The sequence below is a fragment of the Microtus pennsylvanicus genome, chromosome 18 (assembly GCF_037038515.1).
Source record: "Microtus pennsylvanicus isolate mMicPen1 chromosome 18, mMicPen1.hap1, whole genome shotgun sequence".
Lineage (NCBI taxonomy): Eukaryota > Metazoa > Chordata > Mammalia > Rodentia > Cricetidae > Microtus > Microtus pennsylvanicus.
In genome coordinates, this window is record NC_134596.1 from 7,022,896 (window position 1) to 7,045,531 (window position 22,636).

Below are 22,636 nucleotides of genomic sequence, written 5' to 3' on the forward strand. Positions count from 1 at the left end.
AAAATCGACTCTCCCGTCTGAGCATCAAGCAACTGCTAATGGCCTCTCAGCCAGGGGTGGGGCTTCAGGCTCACACCCAGCCTTGTTGCTAGGGCTTGTCTGGCTGGAGCCCTCACAAGCCTTGTGCATGCTGTCACAGCACTGTGAGCTCAGGTGTGCTGCTTCTGTTGTACCCAGAAAGCACGGCGGCACTGTGGTCATCTGCCCCTCTGGCCCCCTCCCCTGTGATGACTCCTTAGCCCTGGGAGGCCAGGGAGACACAGATGTCCTCTTTAGGGTGACTGTTAAAATTAAAGTGTTAAATTTGCTTAGAATTTGTACTGTATTGGATTTGGGGATTTTGGCCTTATACATGATCTTTTTGATTGGTCCACACTTCACATCTGTGCTGCAGCAGAGCCACTGGCCGGTTCCTGGAATTTACACCCTCACTCTTTCTGCACTCAACTTGTCGCAGTCCTAGCTTGAGAACCCTCCTTTCATGAGGACAATTAGGACAATTCTGAGCCCTATGAATCGGCTCCACTTCTTTCCAAAGCCACCTTGCTTTGCTGGTGGCCTCTTGGTCCACAGCCAACACGGAGGCAGTGATGATAAGGGCCGCACGGCAACTGGCTTTGGTGTGAGTACTCCGTGTTTAAACTGCGAGCCTGATATTTTACGTGTGTTTGTTTTGTATACTCTATTAGTCCAGTGAAGCTTCCTTCCACTGCTAGTTCACTAAGACTCTTTCACCATGAGTCAATATTGAATTTTACCAGGGCACCTCTCCCTTCTCTGCCTCTTGAGATGACCCCGCAACTTCTCCTTCCGTCGGTTTAATACAGAAGATTACATTAGCACAGTAATATATTAAAAACAAATTTGCATTGTTGAAATAACCAATTTGTGCTCTCTCTCTCTCTCTATCTCTCTCTCTCTCTCTCGCTCTCTCTCTCTCTCTCTCTCTCTCTCTCTCTCTCTCTCTTTCTCTGCGTGTGTGTAACACACACAAACCTAGCACTTTCTTTAGACCTTTTAATATGATCTGTTCAAAAGTAAGCCATCTTGTGCAGTCCTTTTTAAAGCAGTTTTAACCCAGCTGGAAAAATCAAGACCACAAATCCTCATGAGTCGGCTAGGAAGCAGTCTCATGTACATTGTTCCCCAGAAGGGATGACGTAGACCTGAATTATCCCCTGAATGAACCGCAACTGAACGCCATAGTACATGGTAACTGAAGGGTTACTTGGTGTACACAGTAGATGACAAAAATCCTCCACAATTTTGCCCCTCATAGAAGTTCCAACCGAAGACAGCATCTGTTCATCATACTCTCAAGACAAAAACGCACTTGCGGCCGCTTAGGATACTGCAAAACAAGCAACATACAAGTTTCAAGCCGGGGTCTCAAAGGGCCCAGCACAGTTCGGCTTTACCTCTTGAAATGCTACTCAGCCCTCGGGTATAAAAGCCTGGACCAGCCTTCGAGAAAATGGGAGCGATCTAAGAAAGGCGAGCTATCCCAAATGACGCATTGTAGGAGAGTCAGAAAACCCAGCAACTGGTGTGAGTTCCTTGGGTGAATCCTATGAAAGGGCATGAGTTCCCAGCCAGGCACAACCCTGCTTACAAGCTGAGCTCCACAGGGTCCTGCTTCCAGAGGTAGGCTGTGTTTGATCTGCTGGCATCAAAACCTGAGGCCACAAATCTTGAGTCATAAACTCATGTGTTCTAATGATAATAGGACTGCCTGTGTTCACTGGGACAATTCATGCTTTTAGTGGTATTTTTTTTCTCAATTTCCACTTTATTATTATAAAGTAATTATTATTTCAGCGTTAATACTACTTATTGGTGTGTGTCTTTTCTCAACCACTGTTCCTATTCTTTTCTCTCACTTTCTCTTTCTTTTTTTAAGATTTATTTATTTTCAATTTATGTGTATGAATCTTTGTCTGCATTGTTTGTGCACTACCTGTGTGCATTGCCTGCAGAGGCCAGAAGAGGGCGACATATCCTTAGAACAAGAGTCCCAGGTAGTTGTGATGCACCATGTGGGTGCTGGAAAACACAAACCCCCAGCAAGAACAGTAAGTCTTCTCAGTCTATAAGGTTTTACAGTGTCACCATTTTATTCTTGCTCTATATTTATCTTTTTGTTTGTTTATTTGTTTGTTTTCAAGACAGGGTTTCTCTATGTGGCTTTGGTGCCTGTCCTGGAACTAGCTCTGTAGACCAGGTTGTCCTTAAATTCACAGAAATCTGCCTGCCTCTGCCTCCAAAATGTTGGGATTAAATTGTGTGCCACCACCGCCCAGCTATCTTTATCTTTTTTAAAAAACCAAGTCTGGTGGATTTTTACTTTGCCTGATTTTGCATTAATTTCTGCTCTATATGCTTATTATTTCATGCCTCTCACTATCTTTGTGCCAACTTCATAGCTTCTGTCCATCTTCCTAATCTGTATACTTATCTCATAAAAAGTGTTTTCCATCTGAGGATGAATCTTTCTCACCTTTCTCCTTTCCTTCTAGTGCATGCTTCTCTTTCCTTAAACCAGACTGCCATTTTTTTTCTTTCTCTCTCTCTTTTTCTTTTTTCTTTTCTTGTTTTGTTTTGTTTGGTTTGGACAGGGATTCTCTATGTTGCTCTGGCTATCCTCAGACTTGCTCTGTAAACCAGGCTGGTCTTGAACTCCCAGAGGCAGCCTGCTTCTGCCTCCTGAGTGCTGGGATTAAAGACACCCACCACCACACCCCTACAGACAATGACACTTAAGAAGGTTTCCAGATCCCTACATGAATAAAGGTGGAGTGTGTGTTACTTCATCCATATTTGCTCCTGTGATAATGAAACTCCACTCTCATCATAGAACATGATCCAGGAGTCATCTCCATGAGGTGTAGGAAGACTCGTCATCTATGGTGTTGTCTGTGTTCCCATGAATCAGTTTTTAAAGAGCTATCACTTGCTACTTGTGCCATCTGTTGGTTAGTGAACTGGAAGACAGTGTGGCACAGATATGATACATGTGTTGTTTAGCATGTATGCTTACTTTTTGCCTGCTTCCCCTATAGATTGCTAACTGAAATATACTAAAAATCACTCCATTGATAGAGTTCTTCATTCTCCTTGTCTATTATGCATACAGGTATATGCATTTAGTAAGAATAACAGGCACGTGAAAAACATGTAAATCATAAAAATACTCCTGATGTGGTAACACAGCCTAAACACATTGTGGAATTGCGGCCTAATTCAACAAACAAAGCCTGGCTGATACTTCTCAAGTCACTGCTCTCCTTCCTAGCTCCCGCTCCTCCCTTCCCAGCAAAAGCCTGGGTGTGAACACTACCCATCGGGTCCGCCCTTCTTCCAGAGCTTCGTTTTAACAGAACAGCGAACGCTCTGCCCACTCTGTTGTTGGACTCACAGCCTGTGAGTTTCAACCACACGACCACTGTACAATGTCAGTTTCAGCACAGAGTATGATTCTTAGTGATGCTGCAAGTCACGCATCTCTTACTTCCAATGGATTTTTGTTGTCGGTTTTCTATTATGGATATTGCTTTTAAAAACACTTGTAATCTAGAAGGAAGACTCTAAAGAGGACTGGGGTTCTATTCCCAGAACCTATATGATGTACATACATACAGGCAGACAAAACACTCATAAACATAAAATAAATAGAAATAAATCTTCATAAAAACACTTTTGTGCATATGTGTGCATGTGTGTGAGAGCATGCATGAGTGTGTAGTGGGTTTATACCAAGAAATATTGTTCTTGTTTGATCATAGAACAGATACATTTCTATTTTCTTAATTCATATGTGCATGGATATGTAGATAGATAGATAGATAGATGATAGATAGATAGATGATAGATAGATAGATAGATAGATAGATAGATAGATAGATAGATAGATAGATAGATAGATAGCCAAACATCTCTCCCTGGCATTTTGTACTCAAGCCTACAGCAAATGAAGGTTCTAGTTGCTCCACATTTCAGCAAAACACCCGCTTATGTCAGTCTTGTTAATATTAGCTTTTTGATCAGAATTCAGTAGCACCCAGATATGGGTTTTTTTCACCCTGATTACTAATCAGATGGACGCCTTTTCTCCCCTCTGTGATGTGCCTGCAAGTATGCTTTTCTACTCTTTAATTGGACCGATGTTTCATTGATGTGAATGGCTTCTCTACATGGTGTGGATCAAAGGTCTTTGCAGAATGTAACTGGTAGTAGCAGCTTCAACTGTGTAATGACATGCCTTTTTTACCATTAGTAATATATTTTTACTTAAAAATGAGTTTCCCCAAAATGGGTGCTGCAAACAACAAGTACCCTTAACCCGTGTGCCATCTCTCCAGCCCATCTTTACCAACTCTTCATCTACTTAATGGTGTGTGCTTTTTTCAGAGATTTTTTTAAAAATGAGAACCTGTTGGTCATAAGCTAAGAGTTTTCTTTGTCTCCAGATGTTTTTATCTTTCAACATCCTCAGCTACACATTGAGCTGTGTCTGCTCGAACATTAATTTTCTCCCCGAAATTTGAAAATATTTCCTTTCTGTCTTTTGGCTTTTGCTATTTAAAAACTATCTATTTGATCTAAGCCAGTCTTTTGCTTTAAAATTTTATCTTTTCTGTTGGCTACTTTTAATATCTTCTTTGTGTAATACATTATTAAACTCTCCCAAAGAGTCCTTTGCATTCGAGGTTTGCAAAGCAGCCCTTCAAGAGAGCAACTCTACTTCCTTAGCCCTGGACTCCCGATTCCACCACATGCCTTGAATTGGACAATGATCCACTAGTCATGTGATCAATTAAAGGAGCCTTTGCAAGCACAAATATTGGTTCTTGCCTTCTCCTGATGCTCAGAATCCTAAGGCTACCGTGTAAAGATGCCTGAACTCTGCCTCTGGAGAGTGAGACGCCAAAGGGAGGAGACCGGAGGGCATCTTGGCTCAACCTTAGCACCTGATGAGGGGCGAGCTGGCCACAGGCACTCCAGGGAGCCCAGGAGGCACAAGCAGAGCCAGTCAAAATCAGAAATGCTACAGGACCTGGGAGTTAGGTAAAATTATTCTTTAGACTTCTAAATATTCTAAGTGACTTGGTGAGCTGTGACAGGTAACACAGTGTGAATTCATTTTACATCCAGGAACAACACTAAACATGTTTTGACACTACAGAAAAACCTTAACAAGCGTATTTATAATAGCTCCTGTAATAGTTTTCTCGCTTAAATTCTCCAAATTTAATTTGGAAATTCATTAAACATTCTGTATTCCTAAATTTATCACACAGATATGCAAATAAATATGTAATATGTGTTTATATAAATGTATGTATAAGACATCTATTTGAACATATAGGAGGCACCAAACATGTATATATATCTGTGAACACACACTAAACAGGAATATAAAATTTATATTGATCTTTCTTTTCTGCATTCTAACTTCTTCTTTCCTTCCTTACCTCTGCAGAGCTATCAGGGGAATGACCTTAGCAATAAGTGCCTTTTGTGGGTGCTCTCCCCTCCTGTGTCTCAGCAACCTTATCTCCCCCAAGGACTAGAGTCTCCATTTCTAGAAGGGTTTTCAGTTCAGCTACTCCCAGTCAAACGTATCATCTCTGGTTAGCACATATTCTTTAATGCTCTTCTTCTCCATGTGTGTCAAAACTAGGAACTGAAAATTTATTTGTTAATTTCATTTCTGTAGTCCTTGAAGGACTAACTGAACAGTATTTCATTTTTTTTCATTGTCACCCATAATGATTCATAAACCCGTATTTTCAACAATTAGTCTGTGGGTGCTGCCGGAGCTACTTCTGCTCCTTCAGCCAATAGTCTTTAAGATACCAGCCCACTTGGGCGTGGTCTCTTTTGTTTTAAAAAGCAGCAGTAGCCATGTGCTTGCTCTCTTGCTTCCTGCTCCACTTCTGGCTACTTGACTCCTTTCCTGATCACTCAGAGGGCTGTGTCTGGGATGGTGATCTGTAAGTTTTTCCTTTTAAATAAATAACCATTTTATTAATCATAATCCCAAACTGGTGTGGGATTGTTTGTGACCTATCCCTTCAAATGGGGTACTTCAAGAGGGCTGACTGAGAGCGACTTCCTCAAAGTTAATCGTATTACACATCAGGAATGGCAAGGTACCAGCCACGGTCCACCTGAAGATTGTTTTTTGATACTAATGGATGCATTAAGCCTAGGGTAATGCCCACATGGCGACAGGGCTGGGGGTTAAACGGGAAGCAGGCTGGGCCTGGACCATCCGGCTTTGCTGAGTGATTGACTCCCTCTGCCTTCCCTCCTCTGAACCTCAGCTTTCATTCAGAAGCCTCCATCCAACTCTCCAGTATGCTTGGGACTGGAGACAGGTCTCTCACTTTGCAGACTGCTGGAACACAGCGTTCCAGCCAGAGTTTTCACACACTGGCAGCAGGGGTGTGCCATGGCTCACACAGTTTGTAAAAGAATTTGGCCGTTTCCTATGAACTTGAATAATGACTTCTGATGGGGTGATCTCACACCTACATATTTACATAAGTGAGCAAATCCTTTTACTCACACAAACATTTATCTGCAAAAGGACAGTGCCGTTACAATGCTGAAAACTGAAAAAAAAAAAAACGGTTGTCCATCTGTTGAGAAATGGCGTAACAAGCATGCATGTGTTTGTTACCTTTCTTTCTTTTGATTTTTGAGACAGGGTTTCTCTGTAGCTTTTGGTTCCTGTCCTTGAGCTAGCTCTTGTAGACCATGCTGGCCTCAAACTCACAGAGATCCGCCTGCCTCTGCCTCCAGAGTGCTGGGATTAAAGGCGTGCACCGCCACCACCCGGTATGTTTGTTAGCTTTTATGGTCGATTTGACACATCCTAGAGTCACCTGAGAGTGGAGTCCCAATCAAGGGGTCACTCAGAAGAGACTGGCCTGTGGGCGTGTCTGTAGGAGATGCTCTTGATGGTTAAGTGACACTGGACTTGGGAGGTCCAGTGCACTGAGGGCCACACCTTTCCCTCACAGGTAGTCATGGTCTATGTAATAAAGCTACCTAAGCGTGAGCCTGAGAGAAAACCAGCAAGCAGCATGCCTCTACAGTTTCCAGCTCAAGTTCCTGCTTGAGTCTCTGCCCTGACTTCCCTCAATGATGGACGATGACATAGAGCGGAAGCCAAATAAATCTTTTCTTCTCCTAAGTTGCTCAGTCATATTTATCAAAAAGTAAGCTTATATACTGTAGTCAGTCATACTGGAGAAACTGGAACATGGCTCAACACTAGAGAGAAGTAAACCACCTGGGTGAATTCCAATGCGCATAGTTACACAAACGTCTACATGCACAACTGATTTCATTTATGGAACACGCAAGGGAAGCAAAGCTAAAGAGTCAGAAGAGACAAGTGGTCAGGGTGAAGAAGGACAAGAGGAGTAAGCTGGAGATGATGGGACAATTCTTTATCTTCACAGCAGCTTCAGGCATGAACCAAAATCTCTCAAGCTCACAAAGCTATCCGTTTAGAGTCGTGACTTGCACTATGTGTGAATTACATCTTCACTTTTAAAGGAGAAAACCAAGGTGCTATGTTTCCAGTCTGGAATAGACTCTCCTGATTTTTTTTCTCTCCTCCATATATTTAGTCCCCACAGGTTTTTCTTCTTGTAAGTACAATGATGAATTTTAAGAGATTTCACCTGTATTTTATCAAGCATTTATAGGTATTTCAAACAGGGAGGACTTTTAAAATATCAAGCCTGTCCTATTGCCAGAGGCAAAAGTCTGTCATTCTTTATAGAACAAGAATATTTTAAGATTTTATGGTATTACGTTTTCAGTACATTTTAGTCCGGTGCCTTTATGTTTCCACAAAAAGTAACAAAGCAGTTACTATATCGTCTTCATAGGCAAGAAAGCCAAACTCAAAGAGGCTGACATTTCACTTTATAAATAGATCCTTAGCCCAGATTCAATCAACAGGTGTGCTGATGATGGACCCAATCTTTTCTATTGTTATGTTTTTAAAAAACAGACAAAGGCAACTTATAAAAAAGGAAGAGTTTAATTGTGCTTACAATTCTGAAGGCTTAGAGTCTACAAAGGTGCTGTGGCAGGCAGTTACATCAGCAGCCGAATGCTCACATCTCAGTCCATGAACAGGAAGCCAGCCAAGAAAGGTAGATCCAAATGGTGCTGGCTAAAAGCCAGCCCCCAGTAACAAACTTCCTCCAACAAGACCACACCTCCTGGCCCTTCCCAAACAGTTCCACCAACTGGGAATCAAGTTCTCAATCACGTGAATGTCTAAGGGCCCTTCTCATTCAAACACCACAGTTATTTAAATCTCCGAGAGTTGAGAGTTAATGAGATACACCCAAAGAGTCCTTTATGTTCTGGAATGCCCAGGTCTACCAGGACAGAGAGCTGGGTGGTTTATCCAAGGGGCAGGCAACACAGTAAGCCATTAGGTAAACCACTCAGCTCTCTGTCTACTTTCAAAACACTGACTTTTAAGAGTCATTATGCCACTGAGTAAATTAAAACCATATGTAATCTGTAAGTGTTCAATTGTTATCACCATGTCCATGTGTATACACACACCCAAAAATATTGGTGCATCTAAAGCACAGAGGACAACACAGAAGAGGAGGTGGAAAGACTGTAAGAACTAGAGGATCAGGAAGCCACTAAGAGTAACTGTCTCCTAGACATGATGGAGAAGCTGGACCCATGATTTCTGAACAATATGGTATCCTAACAAGCCCCAAACAATGACAACACCAATAAACATGTAAATGTGGAAGGAAGAAATCCCAAGGGACCCCATTACTGACCAAGAACTCAGGGCAACTGACAACTGCTGAGAGATGGAGAGAATTACTTTCCCAGGAGTGAAGTCCTCTAATAGGTTATCAGATGCCAAGCAGACATTGCTGAAATTATACACATGCAAGTTTAACACCAAACTGACTCAGCATGTTATATAGCTGTAATTTATGCATGTATGTGTAACATTATAATTGTCTTAGTGACTTTTCTAGTGACCAAGGCGACTTAGAGCATCTAATTTAGGGCTCCCACTTCCAAATGGCAGTAGAGTCCATAATAGGCAACATGGTAGCAGGCATGGCTCTGAGCAGTAAGTAGGTGACAATTTACTTGTTGAGACAACAAACACTAGACAGAACGAGAGAACTTACTGAGAATGGCCTGGGCTTCTCCAAAACCTACCCCTACCTAGTGACATACTTCCTCCAATAAACCCTCACATTTAATATTCCCCAAAAGACCCACCAACTAAGAACCAACTTTAAGTACAGGAGTCTGTGGGAGCCATTCTCATTCAAACCAGCACAATTATCAAAGGCAAACAGGCCAAGATTTCGAGAAGGAGAGTTGAAGGGACCGTGAGAGAAGCTGAAGAGGAAAGGAGGAAGTGACTTAATTCCATTCTACTTAAAATCATAAAAAGAAAGTTAAGCCTTTTTCAAAATACATGAAAATCAGAGCTTACTTTGAAAAAGCCATGCTTTTGGTTCCGTTGCCCAAGCCACAGATTGCTTCCTGGAGGAAGGTTGGTCTCTGGAGGGTCTATCACACGCTCATAGATCCTGTAGGAACAAAGAACATAGTTGCTAATAGAGGAACTTAAAGCAGAACCCAGAGGTGTCATGCAGGATGCATACCTATACACAGCTGCTAGTTTGAAGAGGTTAATATATGGCATACTTTAAATGGCAGATACCATGACCAGAGATCATCTTCATGACCGTACTGGCCACGTTGTCTAGGCAACTCATGCCTTCCATATCTTCCTTACCACTGGGTGGGAGTGTGAATAAGAAGACAGTATTTTGAATGTCCATGCTGAGCAATTACCCCTGCACAAACTCAGAGGTAAGTGATTTTATCCACATGTTACAGGTCAATGAGCTGAGGGAGAGAGAATGTAAGCATGCCCAGTCCACCGTGTGCATCCAACAGGGATAAAGTCCATGTATAGAACTATGCTAAAGCCCTCATCCCTCTGACTCCAATGCCCAGGTAATGGAGGTAAATGTTTCACTCTAGTTTTGGGAGATCCAGCCACCGGTCACTTCTACAACACCCAGGAGAGACCTGTAAAGGACTGGACAACTGCCTGTCAACACATCCCACCGGCACTCAATCACAAAGTACTCATTAAACCTGCCTTGTACTCCAAATGCCACAATGGGTAACAGGAAAATAAAGCAACGAGCTTTGAACAAATAGATACATACAGTCCTGCTACATGAAACCGAAGTCGGCAACCTGTGACACGCAACATGTCCCAGCCGAACTAACAGAGGACAGGATTTCAGGAACAACTGACCACCCTGGTTCCTCCGTGCCAACACCAGGTAGTCAGGGAGAGATATTAAAATCTGTGCTTTCTTGAGACCAGCTGGTAAAAAGCCTCCATTCTCCCCATGGCAGGTATCACTCAGCTCCTGTTCTAGTTTGCTATGACAAAAATCAACTTGGATGCATGGGTTTCTTTGGCTTACATAAGCTGGAAGCAGAGATCACAGTGGAACAGTGCCTACTGGATGGCTCGCAGGCACAGTCTGCTTCCTCTCTTATACAGCCCAGGCCCACTAGCCAAGGGACAATACCACCCACAATGGCCCACATCAATCATTAATCAAGAAAATGTCCCCACTGGCATGTCCAGAAGGCCAATCTGATGGAGGCAATTCCTCAACTGAGGTTCTCTCTTTCCAAACGTGTCAGATTGACCGCCAAGATTAGCATCACAGTGCTGGGAGCCCAGAGGACTCTCAATGGGGTGAGATGGAGAGAGCTGTGCATTTCAGTTCCAAGTGAGAGCCTAATCTACTCCTGCTTTTCCCATTCCTTCCTCGGCTCACTCTGCCTGTGTGTCAGGACCTCCGCACTACGGTGGAGCTCATGGCCCCCTGGGGAGATGGAGGGCAAAGTGTTTCTCTAAAAGGGTCTCAGAAGGAAAATGTAGAACTGAAGCCTTCCAGTTGTCCAAGGAAAGGGAAAGACAGCGAAACTGTTTCCGTGGGTGCTGTCATCCCACAGCCTTTTGCCCAAACTGCGCAGCTCATAACTGCATCTCCAGAAGCCTGCAGTTTGGAAGACTGTGTGCAAACCATCTTTAGGAACATGAAACACATCAGGGCTTTTTTTTTTAATTTATTTATTTATTAAAGATTTCTGTCTCTTCCCTTCATCGCCTGATGAAGGTTAATATTCAGGAGGATGCCTATATGTTTTTCTTTGGGTTCTCCTTCTTATTTAGCTTCTCTAGGATCACGAATTATAGGCTCAATGTCCTTTATTTACGGCTAGTCACCAAATATGAGTGAGTACATCCCATGTTACTCTTTTTGGGTCTGGCTTACCTCACTCAGGGGATAGTGTTTTCTATTTCCATTCATTTGCATGCAAAATTCAAGAAGTCCTTGTTTTTTACTGCTGAGTAGTACTCTAATATGTATATATTCCATACTTTCTTCATCCATTCTTCCATTGAAAGGCATCTAGGTTGTTTCCAGGTTCTGGCTATTACAAACAATGCTGCTATGAACATAGTAGAGCATATACTTTTGTTGTATGATAAGGCCTCTCTTGGGTATATTCCCAAGAGTGGTATTGCTGGGTCCAGGGGTAGGTTGATCCTGAATTTCCTGAGAAACTGCCACACTGCTTTCCAAAGTGGTTGCACAAGTTTGCATTCCCACCAGCAATGGATGAGTGTACCCCTTTCTCCACAGCCTCTCCAGCAAAGGCTATCCTTGGTGTTTTTTATTTTAGCCATTCTGACAGGTGTAAGATGGTATCTTAAAGTTGTCTTGATTTGCATTTCCCTGATCACTAAGGAAGTTGAGCATGACCTTAAGTGTCTTTTGGCCATTTGAACTTCTTCTGTTGAGAGTTCTCTGTTCAGCTCAGTGCCCCATTTTATAATTGGGTTGATTAGCCTTTTGCGGTCTGGTTTCTTGAGTTCTTTATATATTTTGGAGATCAGACCTTTGTCAGTTGCGGGGTTGGTGAAGACCTTCTCAGAGTCGGGGGGTTGCCTTTCTGTCTTAGTGACAGTGTTCTTTGCTTTACAGAAGCTTCTCAGTCTCAGGAGGTACCATTTATTCAATGAGGCCCTTAATGTCTGTGCTGCTGGGGTTATAAGTAGGAAGTGGTCTCCTGTGCCCACGTGTTGTAGAGTACTTCCCACTTTCTCTTCTATCAGGTTCAATGTGTTCGGACTGATATTGAGGACTTTAATCCACCTTTACTTGAGTTTTGTGCATGGTGATAGATATGGATCTATTTTCATTCTTCCACAGATTGACATCCAGTTTTGCCAGCACCATTTGTTGAAGATGCTCTCTTTTTTCCATTGTATACTTTTAGCTCCTTTATCGAAAATGAGGTGTTCATAGGTTTATGGGTTAAACTCGGGGTCTTCTCTTCGATTCCATTGGTCGACTTCTCTGTTTTTATGCCAATACCAAGCTGTTTTCAATGCTGTAGCTCTGTAATAGAGTTTGAAGTCAGGGATGGTAATGCCTCTAGACGATCCTTTATTGTATAAGATTGTTTTGGCTATCCTGGGTTTTTTGTTTTTCCATATAAAGTTGATTATTGTCTTCTCCAGATCTGTGAAGAATTTTGATGGGATTTTGATGGGGATTGCATTGAATCTATAGATTGCTTTTGGTAGAATTGCCATTTTTACTATGTTGATCCTCCCAATCCAAGAGCAAGGGAGATCCTTCCATTTTCTGGTGTCCTCTTCAATTTCTTTCTTCAAAGACTTAAAGTTCTTGTTAAATAGATCTTTCACTTCCTTGGTCAGAGTTACCCCAAGATATTTTATGCTATTTGTGGCTATCGTGAAAGGTGATGCTTCTCTGATTTCCCTCTCTGCTTCCTTATCCTTAGTGTATAGGAAGGCAACTGATTTTTTGGAGTTGATCTTGTATCCTGCCACATTACTAAAGGTGTTTATCAGCTGTAGAAGTTCTTTGGTAGAGTTTTTGCGGTCGCTTATGTATACTATCATATTATATGCAAATAACGAAAGCTTAACTTCTTCCTTTCCAATACGAATCCCCTTGATCTCCTTATGTTGTCTTATTGCTATTGCTAGAACTTCAAGCACTATATTGGAGAGGTATGGAGGGAGCAGACATCCTTGTCTTGTTCCTCACATCAGGGCTTTTTGCACTAATTATCTTTCCATTATAAATGGAAACTCAAAACATAATTAGGGAGATACACATTTCCCTTCAGAAGATAGGCTATGTTTTCTTCACAGGAATTCAATCTTTTCTATGTGTTGAATGAACCTTTTTGGATGAAACAATTTGTCAAAGCTGCTTTAGAACAATATATTACATACTTCCTCTTAAAGGGTTCCCAGCGCAATATAGTGGAAAAAAACTAGAAACAAGCCAAGTAACAACAAAAGAGCAAAAAGCATACATTATAAAATATACCAGCTTCTAAGAATTTACTATAGTCATTAAAAATGATAAATATGCAGATTGTGAAAACGGAAAAATATATACAAAATAATTTTCTGCAGAGGACATAAAATAAAAAGTTATTTATGTGCTGGGGAGATAACGATGGAAAAATTATGTTTAACATTGGTGGATACGAAACAGCGTAGAAAGAAATGGAGACCACTGTATTTGGAGGAAGGGGCAGAAGCATAATTTTCTACAAGGCTGTCTTACTAATAAATTGAAAATGTTGTCAAGCTGTTTGCCTTCGCCTGCATTGCCAAGCATCCGCCTCTGTCAGGGGGAGAGGAGTTTCTGGGGCAGGTGCTCTCTTCCTTATAGTTAATATACTCCCAGCCCATCTCGCTGAGCTGGGCGGAGGCCTTAGCCAATATGAGTAGAGCGCATGACTGCATGGAGGATGAAATAATCAAAAAGACCAACTTCCCATCCTGCCCGTCTTCTCACCACGGCAACTCCGGTACCTTAGAAACAGCGGCGGAAGCAAATATTGGAGGTCTGTCACTGCCCTCCAGGACCAGGTGACCCACAGGCTATGCACACCACACTGGTGTGGTGTGCCAATGTTCTATGTCCCCACCAGAGTCTCCTCTTCAAGCCACGGAGAAGTGCAAGATGCTCCCTTCCTGGCAACCAACGTCTTCCAAAAGGCAAGACTCACTAGAGAATCCGTGCAGCAGGCAGAATCGGCACATTGAATGCATGTGAATGCATGTATAGAAACACCGGGGAGCTTAAATAACTGCAAACTCTGCATAAAGGACATCAGCCCGACGAATAGCCATAGCATGGTGCCATAGCTCGTAGGTGATAAACTTTGAACTCGAGGCTGTGGCCACTCTCCTGCACCGCCTGTTTATATATTCAATGAAGAGATGCCATTACAGAAACCATAGCCAAGTTATTGCTTCCCAAAAAGTTAGAACACAGAAACACAGAGCCCATAAATATCTTTAGAGAAAATACTGAAGTGCAGGGACGGCGAGCCTGAGATCACTCGGAAGTATCTAGACTTCTGAGGGAGGGGCTGCATATCCTGATGCATGCTCACGTCACATGACAAGCCAATGTCTTTTTCTAAAATAGCAACATGAAAGTACAATTTATCCAAATAAATTACAAGTCCTCACTTGACTGACTCATCTAGAAGGAAGGGGGAATTTCTTGTGACTGAGACAGGTCACTCTACAGCCTCGCTGAGACAATTTGCTAGACTGAGACGATTTGCAGAGAAAAGCTTTCAGAATAAGCGGCCTTAAACACATTGCATTATTTGTATGGCTTTTTACTGTCTCCATTGTTGGTTCTTTACTGATCTCTGGAATCTGCTAGAATGACCCATTGAATCCCTCACCATCATTTGACTGATAACAATTGGACCTCCACAACACACTAGTGTCTCTAAGGTCCTGGTCACAGTTGGGCTTCCCTTTCCAGACCAAGGAGGAAGTTGGTTGTTCTACTGACCTTGGCCCAGGTGTTCACCCTCAAGCTGTTCCTCAGGTCCTGATGACCATCGCTTCCATCCTGGGCAGGGTATGGATGGAGTGGAGCCTCGATCTCGGGACCCAGCCCTGTGTCTGCTCCTTTGTGCCATTTACTGAGAGCTCCTCCCTGATAGCCCTCTACAGAGCACCTCCTAGCCACCTAGTCACTCTCCGGCACTTAGCTTGTTTTGCTGCAAAACAGGTGCTCTGCTCATTGACTCTGTCCTCCCACGGGACTCCTTAAAGCAGAGAACTTGTCATTTTCATGTGGGCATTTCCAGTGTCAAGAAGACTACCTAGCCAGCGTAGATATCTTCTTTGAATGACTGAATGACAGAATGCTTCCTGAATCTTCACGATTGGAAGAAGATAGATAGTTGTGAAAGCCACCAAGGCAGAAGTCATGATAAGCAATTCATGAAACTGGATAATTCAGACTGAGAAAAGAGTTCGTCAGGAGAGGCACTTTGCATTATGCAGATAACCCTTTGGGAAAATAAATAAAGTCAGAGAGATGCGATCGTCCCTTCCTCTCGTCTTCCTGTGCCATCTCCACCTCGTGAGATTTACACGCAAAGCTGGAGAGAAACAAGACAAACGCTTCTCATTGTTTTCCAGCCAGAAAAGAGAAGGGGTAGCAAATTTAACTCTGTCAGGAAGTCATGCTGCCACAACAGGGAAGCCAGATAGCTGTATTTCAGAAAGAAGGAGAAACAGTGGGCAACTTGAAAATTAATTAGATCAAGAGCCACCCTTCTGATAAGCCAGTAATTTAGAGCTTTCATTGGCTACGCTCTCATCATCCCAAATAGCGCTGCAGTTTCTCTCCAGATCATGTAAATCTTTTTTGCTTTTTACTAAATTTATCACACTCTCCTAGTCTGGCACAAATAACGCGGTACTCTACACCCATCTGAAACCTACCCCTTCTTTTGACTGCAGACAAACCTCATTCCCCCTTAGTCCTGCATCTGAGGCTTTGAGCTCACTTGAGCCACTCACCAAGGTGCTGACTATTAAGTGGTTTGGGGGGTGATGGGAATTGGGCACGCCATTAGCATCTATCAGGAGTATAAAGTGTAAGCCTCATATTTCTAACAACGCCATGCGAAATTAGCTATCCAGTCAAACATAAACCCTGCCTTAGAAAAGCAAGCCACTGAGGGTAACTGACAGGCTGGAGAAAATCAGCCATGGGACCCCACGGCTCACATCAAGAAGGAACAGCCCTCGTTATGTGACTTTAAACAAGAACATCCTCCTGCTTAAAAGACCAGTATGTATTCAATGGAAACCTTGCATTTCCTGTTTTGCAAACAAAGCCCTCGGGACTCAACACTGCACAATGTAAGGATTGGACGGCACAACACAGGAGGGAAATCGGGGATTTCTTTCCCTGGATGAGGAGAGACCTCTGAGGGAGCCCCATTACCTGTCCCAATTACACAGGAGAACGAGTTTCCAGTGTAAAGCAAATGAATTGATACCTGCTACATCCCTGTTTACTAAGACATGATGAAGTCCTAATAAGGCGCTGAATGAAGACATTGATCTTGAGCCTCGCCTCCACCAGAAGAAAAGCTTCCGTGCACTCCTGAGGAGGGAGGTTACCCCAACCCTGCTTTGCTGTGTAGAGCATCCTCTTCCCAGAGGAATGTCAAGGCACTCCCTAGGGAGTTTCCTCCGCAGAACATAGGATCACTTGCTCCAGATGTCCCGCTGCTGTGGTGATAGGAGACCTGGCACACACTAACCTGGCTTCTGCCTTAGACTATGAAAGACACACACACACACACACACACACACACCTTCTCCTGATGGCCTGTGAGCGTAACAGGTTTTTGAGGGCAACAAGAGAAACAAAGGGTGTCCATCTATCATTAACATGATTCTTGATGCCCACAATGCTGAGATAGTATCTTGCACTGGCCAGAGGCTGACTGATTAGGCTGGGCTGGCTGGCCATGAAGTACATAGAGAACCTCTCCCTGTGCCTCACCTGCTCTGAGATTACAAGGGCAAACCATCGCATTGGGCTTTTAATGTGGGTGCTAGGGCGTGAACTCGGGTTCTGTAAGCACTTTACAAACCAGGCCACTCCACCAGCCCTTCTCCCATCACTTCTTCCCAACACTTTCTCTCTTCCGGAGTTCATAAGCCAGAGTCAACCTAAAACGCTTTGGATTTGTGGATCAATGTCAAATAACGAGGTCAAGTAATTCTGTCATATTTAGAATTTTATCTGTGACTTGGCAGTATCAGTGTTTCTTGAATCTGTGGGGAACTATGAAGCTGGTGTTACGGTTTTAGTCACAAGAGACTTGATGCAACATTATCGGGATTAAAGGTGACATTAATAGGCAGAAATCAGGGTCAACTAGAGATGAAATTTAATACTGAAAGCAGCTGTACTTAGTAAATACAAGCCTCTTAAACTGTAGGAGAGCCAAGAGTAGACAGACATACTCACGGGGCCAGGTCTTGGCTCTCTTTCATTGCATGAGTTCAGACTGTCCAAAGGATACTGGGAGTTTAAACTGGACTGTGAGAAGGTAATGATTCCAATCTGAGTTAATCAGCTCAGATAATCATGTGTCATTCTCGGGACTTGCAAAATAAATAGACACTCTTGAGAAGGAGGTGAAGGACCTGGGAGCCCAATAAAGGAATGAATGGCTGAAGGACAAGGGCTTAGTCTGAAGAAGGCTGATGGGTGGTCATGGCAAAGTCTTCAAATACGAGGAAGGAGCCCTGGAGAGGAGCTAAATTTGCTCCAGGGGCTCAAGCTCAAGGGAGTGAAATGTGCACTGTGATGATTTATACTGTCCACTTGATAGGATCTAGAACCACCTAGAAGGCAAACTCTGCGCATTGTCTGTGAGGAACTTCCAAGATTAGATTACTTGAGATGGGAAGACCCAGCCTGATTCTGGGTAGCATATCCCACAGGCTAAGCTCTTAGACAGAGCAAATAATGCATTTGTGAGCCACTGAGTCCCAGTGTCCACCTCTCCCTGCTTCCTGTTGGTGGCTCCAATATGCCCAGCTGTCTCATAGTCCTGCCACCATGCCTGCCCCAACATAAGAGTCCTTCCCTCGAACTCTGAGTCAAATGACCCTTCCCTTCCTTAGGCTGCTCTTGTTGGGCAACAAGACAAGCAACTAATACATGCGCTACTAGGTGAACGATAACAGTGTAGTTTTAGCTCAAGATAAGATGGATTTCCTAGCAGTCAGAACAACAGGCACAGAGAAAGACAGGCTGGCATCCATGATCCTCCTGTCTCTGCAGAACATTGCCGCTGAGCACATTAACATCAAACTCAGAGAGAAAGAGTCTTTGCCTCAAAAGCCACAGGAGCAAACTTTGAGTGAGCTCCAGCTATCGTATGTAAGTGTACATACTTCATAATTCTTGCAATAATCTTAATACCAGGCACCCAGTCTGCTCAAATGACATGCTCACGAAGGTGAAAAGGCTTTTCTGACATGGATGGTAACAGCAACATTCAAACCTTTACCACATGGCACTGCCTTCTTCTCGGAAGTGGATTCTGCTCTTGCAGAGGAAAACACACAGCTGGTAGACGACAGAAACATTGGGAGACAGAGAAGGAGCATCTGGGTTAGAGTCAGCAAGCCTCTGGCTATGTCTTACCTCTCTGGTTCACACTTTGCGACCTAGGGGAAGTTACCGCACCTCAGAGCTTTCAACCATGCATTTTATATTAACATAGTTTATGTAGTCCAGGCTAACCTCAAACTCACCACGTAGCTGAGGATGACATTGAACTTTGGGTCTGCCTGTCTCCATCTCCTAGGTGATGGAGTTCCAGGCGCACCACCACACCCAGGTGCTTTAGACAGCAGCACTCCCTCTTCCACAGATGTTCTGTAAATACCCAGCAAATAGTCTGCAAAGTATTTCATGAGGCTGTAAATGCTTTTTATAAGTGCAATGTTATTAGTGTTATTAAGGAAAAGAGATGTTCTTATCTTCACCAAATAACCTAAAAGATCCTCTAGTTTGAAGTGTTTTCAGACAAACTGCCAACACCCTCACGGAAGCCACTTGGCTCTACTGTATAAGCTCGCTCCCCACTTCAGCTCTCAGTCTTTATGAGTAAGGAGAGCTCCGAAGTCACAGTGTGAAGGAGAGTTGAGTTTGAGCCCCCAAATCACTCTGTCAACAGAGCCACCCCGCCACACTTTGAGGCCACGCCCAGTGCTGCCATCTTTCCCATGGGTCCAGACAAAATGTACTGTGCACAGTGCTTAATGATACCCCAGCTAGCTGCTCATGTCACCTGTCTTTCTGTCCCCGGAGGTGAAGATGTAAGTGGTCTTCCTACAACAGATTAAAGGCCTGCTGTTCATAGAGGACATATAGGGGTAGCAGGGACTATCAGGACATTGGAAGTCTTCTGATCCCACCTCCGTCTGCTACTTGTTACATTAATATACAAGCATCCAAGAGCCATCTGTCAGCAGTGAAAGGGTACACTTCCTCACGCAACAGCTTGAAGCTTCCCAGAGCAAAGCAGAGCTCCCCAAAGGCCTGGTGATTGACATTTTCAAACAACTCGTGTTGTTTGGAATATGGCAGGGTCTAGTACCCATGGTAAAGAACAAAAAATTTCTCTCTCTTCCTCACCCCCATCCTTTATGTTTTTACACAGCCGTAGTCTGCAAGCCTACACGCTGGTCCCAAATGCTAGTATCTCTGAATATCAAGACATAACCCATTGTCTTTGGCTCCTTCTGGGACTCTTGATGAAGGCTGAATTTGTAGAATTTGAATGTACTTTGAATGGAAGGCCTCTTGGTAATATCCAAACTTGGCTAGGCCATAGAAGAACTTCATGAGTTTGTTAAAAATGGCAATTTCTAAGCCACTCAGAAATCAGACTTACAGGTACCAGCCTGGTCTCCTGTAGACAATCTCTGGCAGATACCTGGCTTGTCTGTCACCACACAACGGTTGGATCTGCATGGAAACCCTAATACATCACTGACACGGTTTTACCTCAGCCAAAGGAAGCTTGTAACTCAGTCCTTAGAGCCTGGTATAAGACCATGTCCAAGGAGGAATTGGAAATATGAAAGTAGGGTATTCCCCACTGAAAGACCACTTCTAGAGATTTTTCTACTTGACTAATGGGGGGAGGGAGAATTAGAAAAAAAAAAGGAAAAACCCCTTCCTCATCCTATCTTTTATGAAATATACAAAGAAATCAAAGAGTTCCCCGGATAATATCCACTAGCAACTGTTACATAGGTGGTAAATGGGGAGCTTGATGACAGGTGAGTAGATAGGCAGACAGACAGACAGACAGACAGACAGACAGACAATAGTGCTACATATACCCAAGTAACTATAGCAACAATTAAAGAAAAAGAGGCAATGACGTGAAAAAGACCTGGTACCTGGTGTGGAAGGGGGTGTTGTAGAGGTTTGGAGGGAGGAATGGGAAGAGGGAAATGATACAATCCTATTTTTAACTTCAAACTTTTAATAAAAAGAAATATAAACTCCCGTGAGATGGATGGTCTCCATTTGTTCCTCCTGGTTCATTTTGACTTCTCATTGCCCTACTGTGCAGCTCTGGAGAATGACCCTTAGGTGTCTATCGGTTCCTTTCTGCCAAGGTCCCAAGCGAGTAGACCAAAAGTTAAGTACCATCGGGAAGGAAGGAAGGAAGGAAGGAAGGAAGGAAGGAAGGAAGGAAGGAAGGAAGGAAGGAAGGAAGGAAGGAAGGAAGGAAGGAAGGGCTGAGGCTGGGGTGGAAGCTAATAGATGAGGGGTTATCATGTAGCCTGGTGCAGAACACACCTTCCTAAGCAGGCAATGGAAGATGCCCCCATGAAGAAGACAGAATCCGGTCAAGAAAGTCCTTCCTACAACGCTGCTTCTCATGGTCTCTTCTTCTTTCAGCTGCTGTCTGTGGTCTTGCCAATATAAATGTGTCAATACAAACTTGATTGTTTTTTAATAATGTTTACAGAGCGGACAACGCGTACGCCTTGACTTCTGCTTTGCAGCATGTACTCTGAATTATTCATTTAGTTCGAGGCTGTTTCTTTTCTAAAGTAATCATCGTCTTCTTGAATGAAATTTTTGTTTTTCCTTGCTATCAGTCCTGTCAGACTTTAGAAGTTCAGTCACCAAGAAGAGCAAAGCAATTTAGATAAAATTTCCTGTTCTGAGGGAAGACTTTGTTATTAAATGTGAAGCATTCAATAGTAACTGCCAGCTGTTTAATCAAAAAGTTATTGTTCGTTGTAGAGGAAGAAATTGGAGTCTGGAAAACAATGGGCTACAACTTGAAGCAGGAAGTGTCTGATGAAGTTTCAAACCCCTTTCAAACTCTGCTCACCATTTAAACTATAATGGCCCATCTCTGATAAGGCATTCACAGCTAATAACAAGAAAACCACTGAGATGACTAGCCTCTACTCTCGTTTTAATTGTCCCTTGTCTTGTTGGCCTCTTTATGTTCAGACGACAGGGTACAAACCCAAAGTGTTTTCAGACATGCCTCAAATAAGCCTGTGATTAAGATACACGTTCCCAAGACCAAACTGAGTGATAAAAAAAAATTAAGAAGGCAGAAGAAAGGAAAAAATACTAATAAGAGAAGTCATTCTGAAGGACAGTTATAGATAGAAGTCGATCCGAGAGGCAGAAGGGCTCTGCTCCAAATGCTAGACTCAGCCCATGTGTGGCGTAGCTTTGAACAAACCACGCCAGCTCCTTACCCTGTGGTCCCCATGCTCCCATTTACTAGGGAGATCTTGCCTTTTTCTATTTGCCACGTAGATTAGATCCATGTATGTCTCTCTTAGGGTCCTCGTTATTGTCTAGGTTCTCTGGGATTATGAATCATAGGCTGGGTTTCTTTGCTTTTTGTCTAAAAGCCACTTATGAATGAGTACATATAATAATTGTCTTTCTGGTCTGAGTTTTCTCACTCAGTATGATGTATTTAAGATCCATCAATTTGCCTGAAAATCTCAAGATATAAAATTTTCTGCTATGTAGAACTCCATTGTGTAAATGTACCACACATTTTCCTTATTCATTCCTTGCTCAAGGGGCATTTAGGTTGTTTCCAGGTTCTGGATATGACAAACAATGCTGCTATCAACATAGTTGAGCACACGTCTTTGTGGTACAATTGAGCATCCTTTGGGTATATACTCAAAAGTGGTATTAAGGAAGGTTGTTGCCTAATTTTCTGAGAAATCACCACACTGATATTCAAAGGGGTTGTACCAGCTTGCACTCCCACCAGCAACGCAGGAGTGCTCCCTTTACCCCACAACCTCTCCAGCATAAGTTGTCATCAGTGTTTTTGATCTTGGCCATTCTTACAGGTGTGAGATGGAATCTCAGAGTTTTTTTTGACTTGCATTTCTCTGATGGCTAAGGATGTTGAGCATTTCCTTAAGTGACTTTCAGCCACTTTAGATTTCTCTTTTGAGAGTTCCCTGTTTAGGTCTATACCCCATTTTTTTACTGGATTATTTGTTCTTTTGATGGTCAATTTCTTGAGTTCTTTGTGTATTTTGGAGATCAGACCTCTGTCTGACGTGGGGTTAGTGAAGATCTTTTTCCATTCTGTAGGC

The 22,636-nt window shown here is 43.0% G+C and overlaps 1 protein-coding gene across 2 annotated transcripts in view; it reads right to left on the minus strand.

Annotated features, from left to right (window-relative positions):
* Nell1 (neural EGFL like 1) overlaps positions 1 to 22,636 on the minus strand; it is a 793,214-nt gene that overhangs the window by 614,047 nt on the left and 156,531 nt on the right. For both annotated transcript variants that reach the window (XM_075952299.1, XM_075952298.1), the window contains exon 5: positions 9,515 to 9,611. In XM_075952299.1, the coding sequence (XP_075808414.1) occupies positions 9,515 to 9,611 (97 nt within the window). The remainder of the gene's footprint in view (positions 1 to 9,514; positions 9,612 to 22,636) is intronic.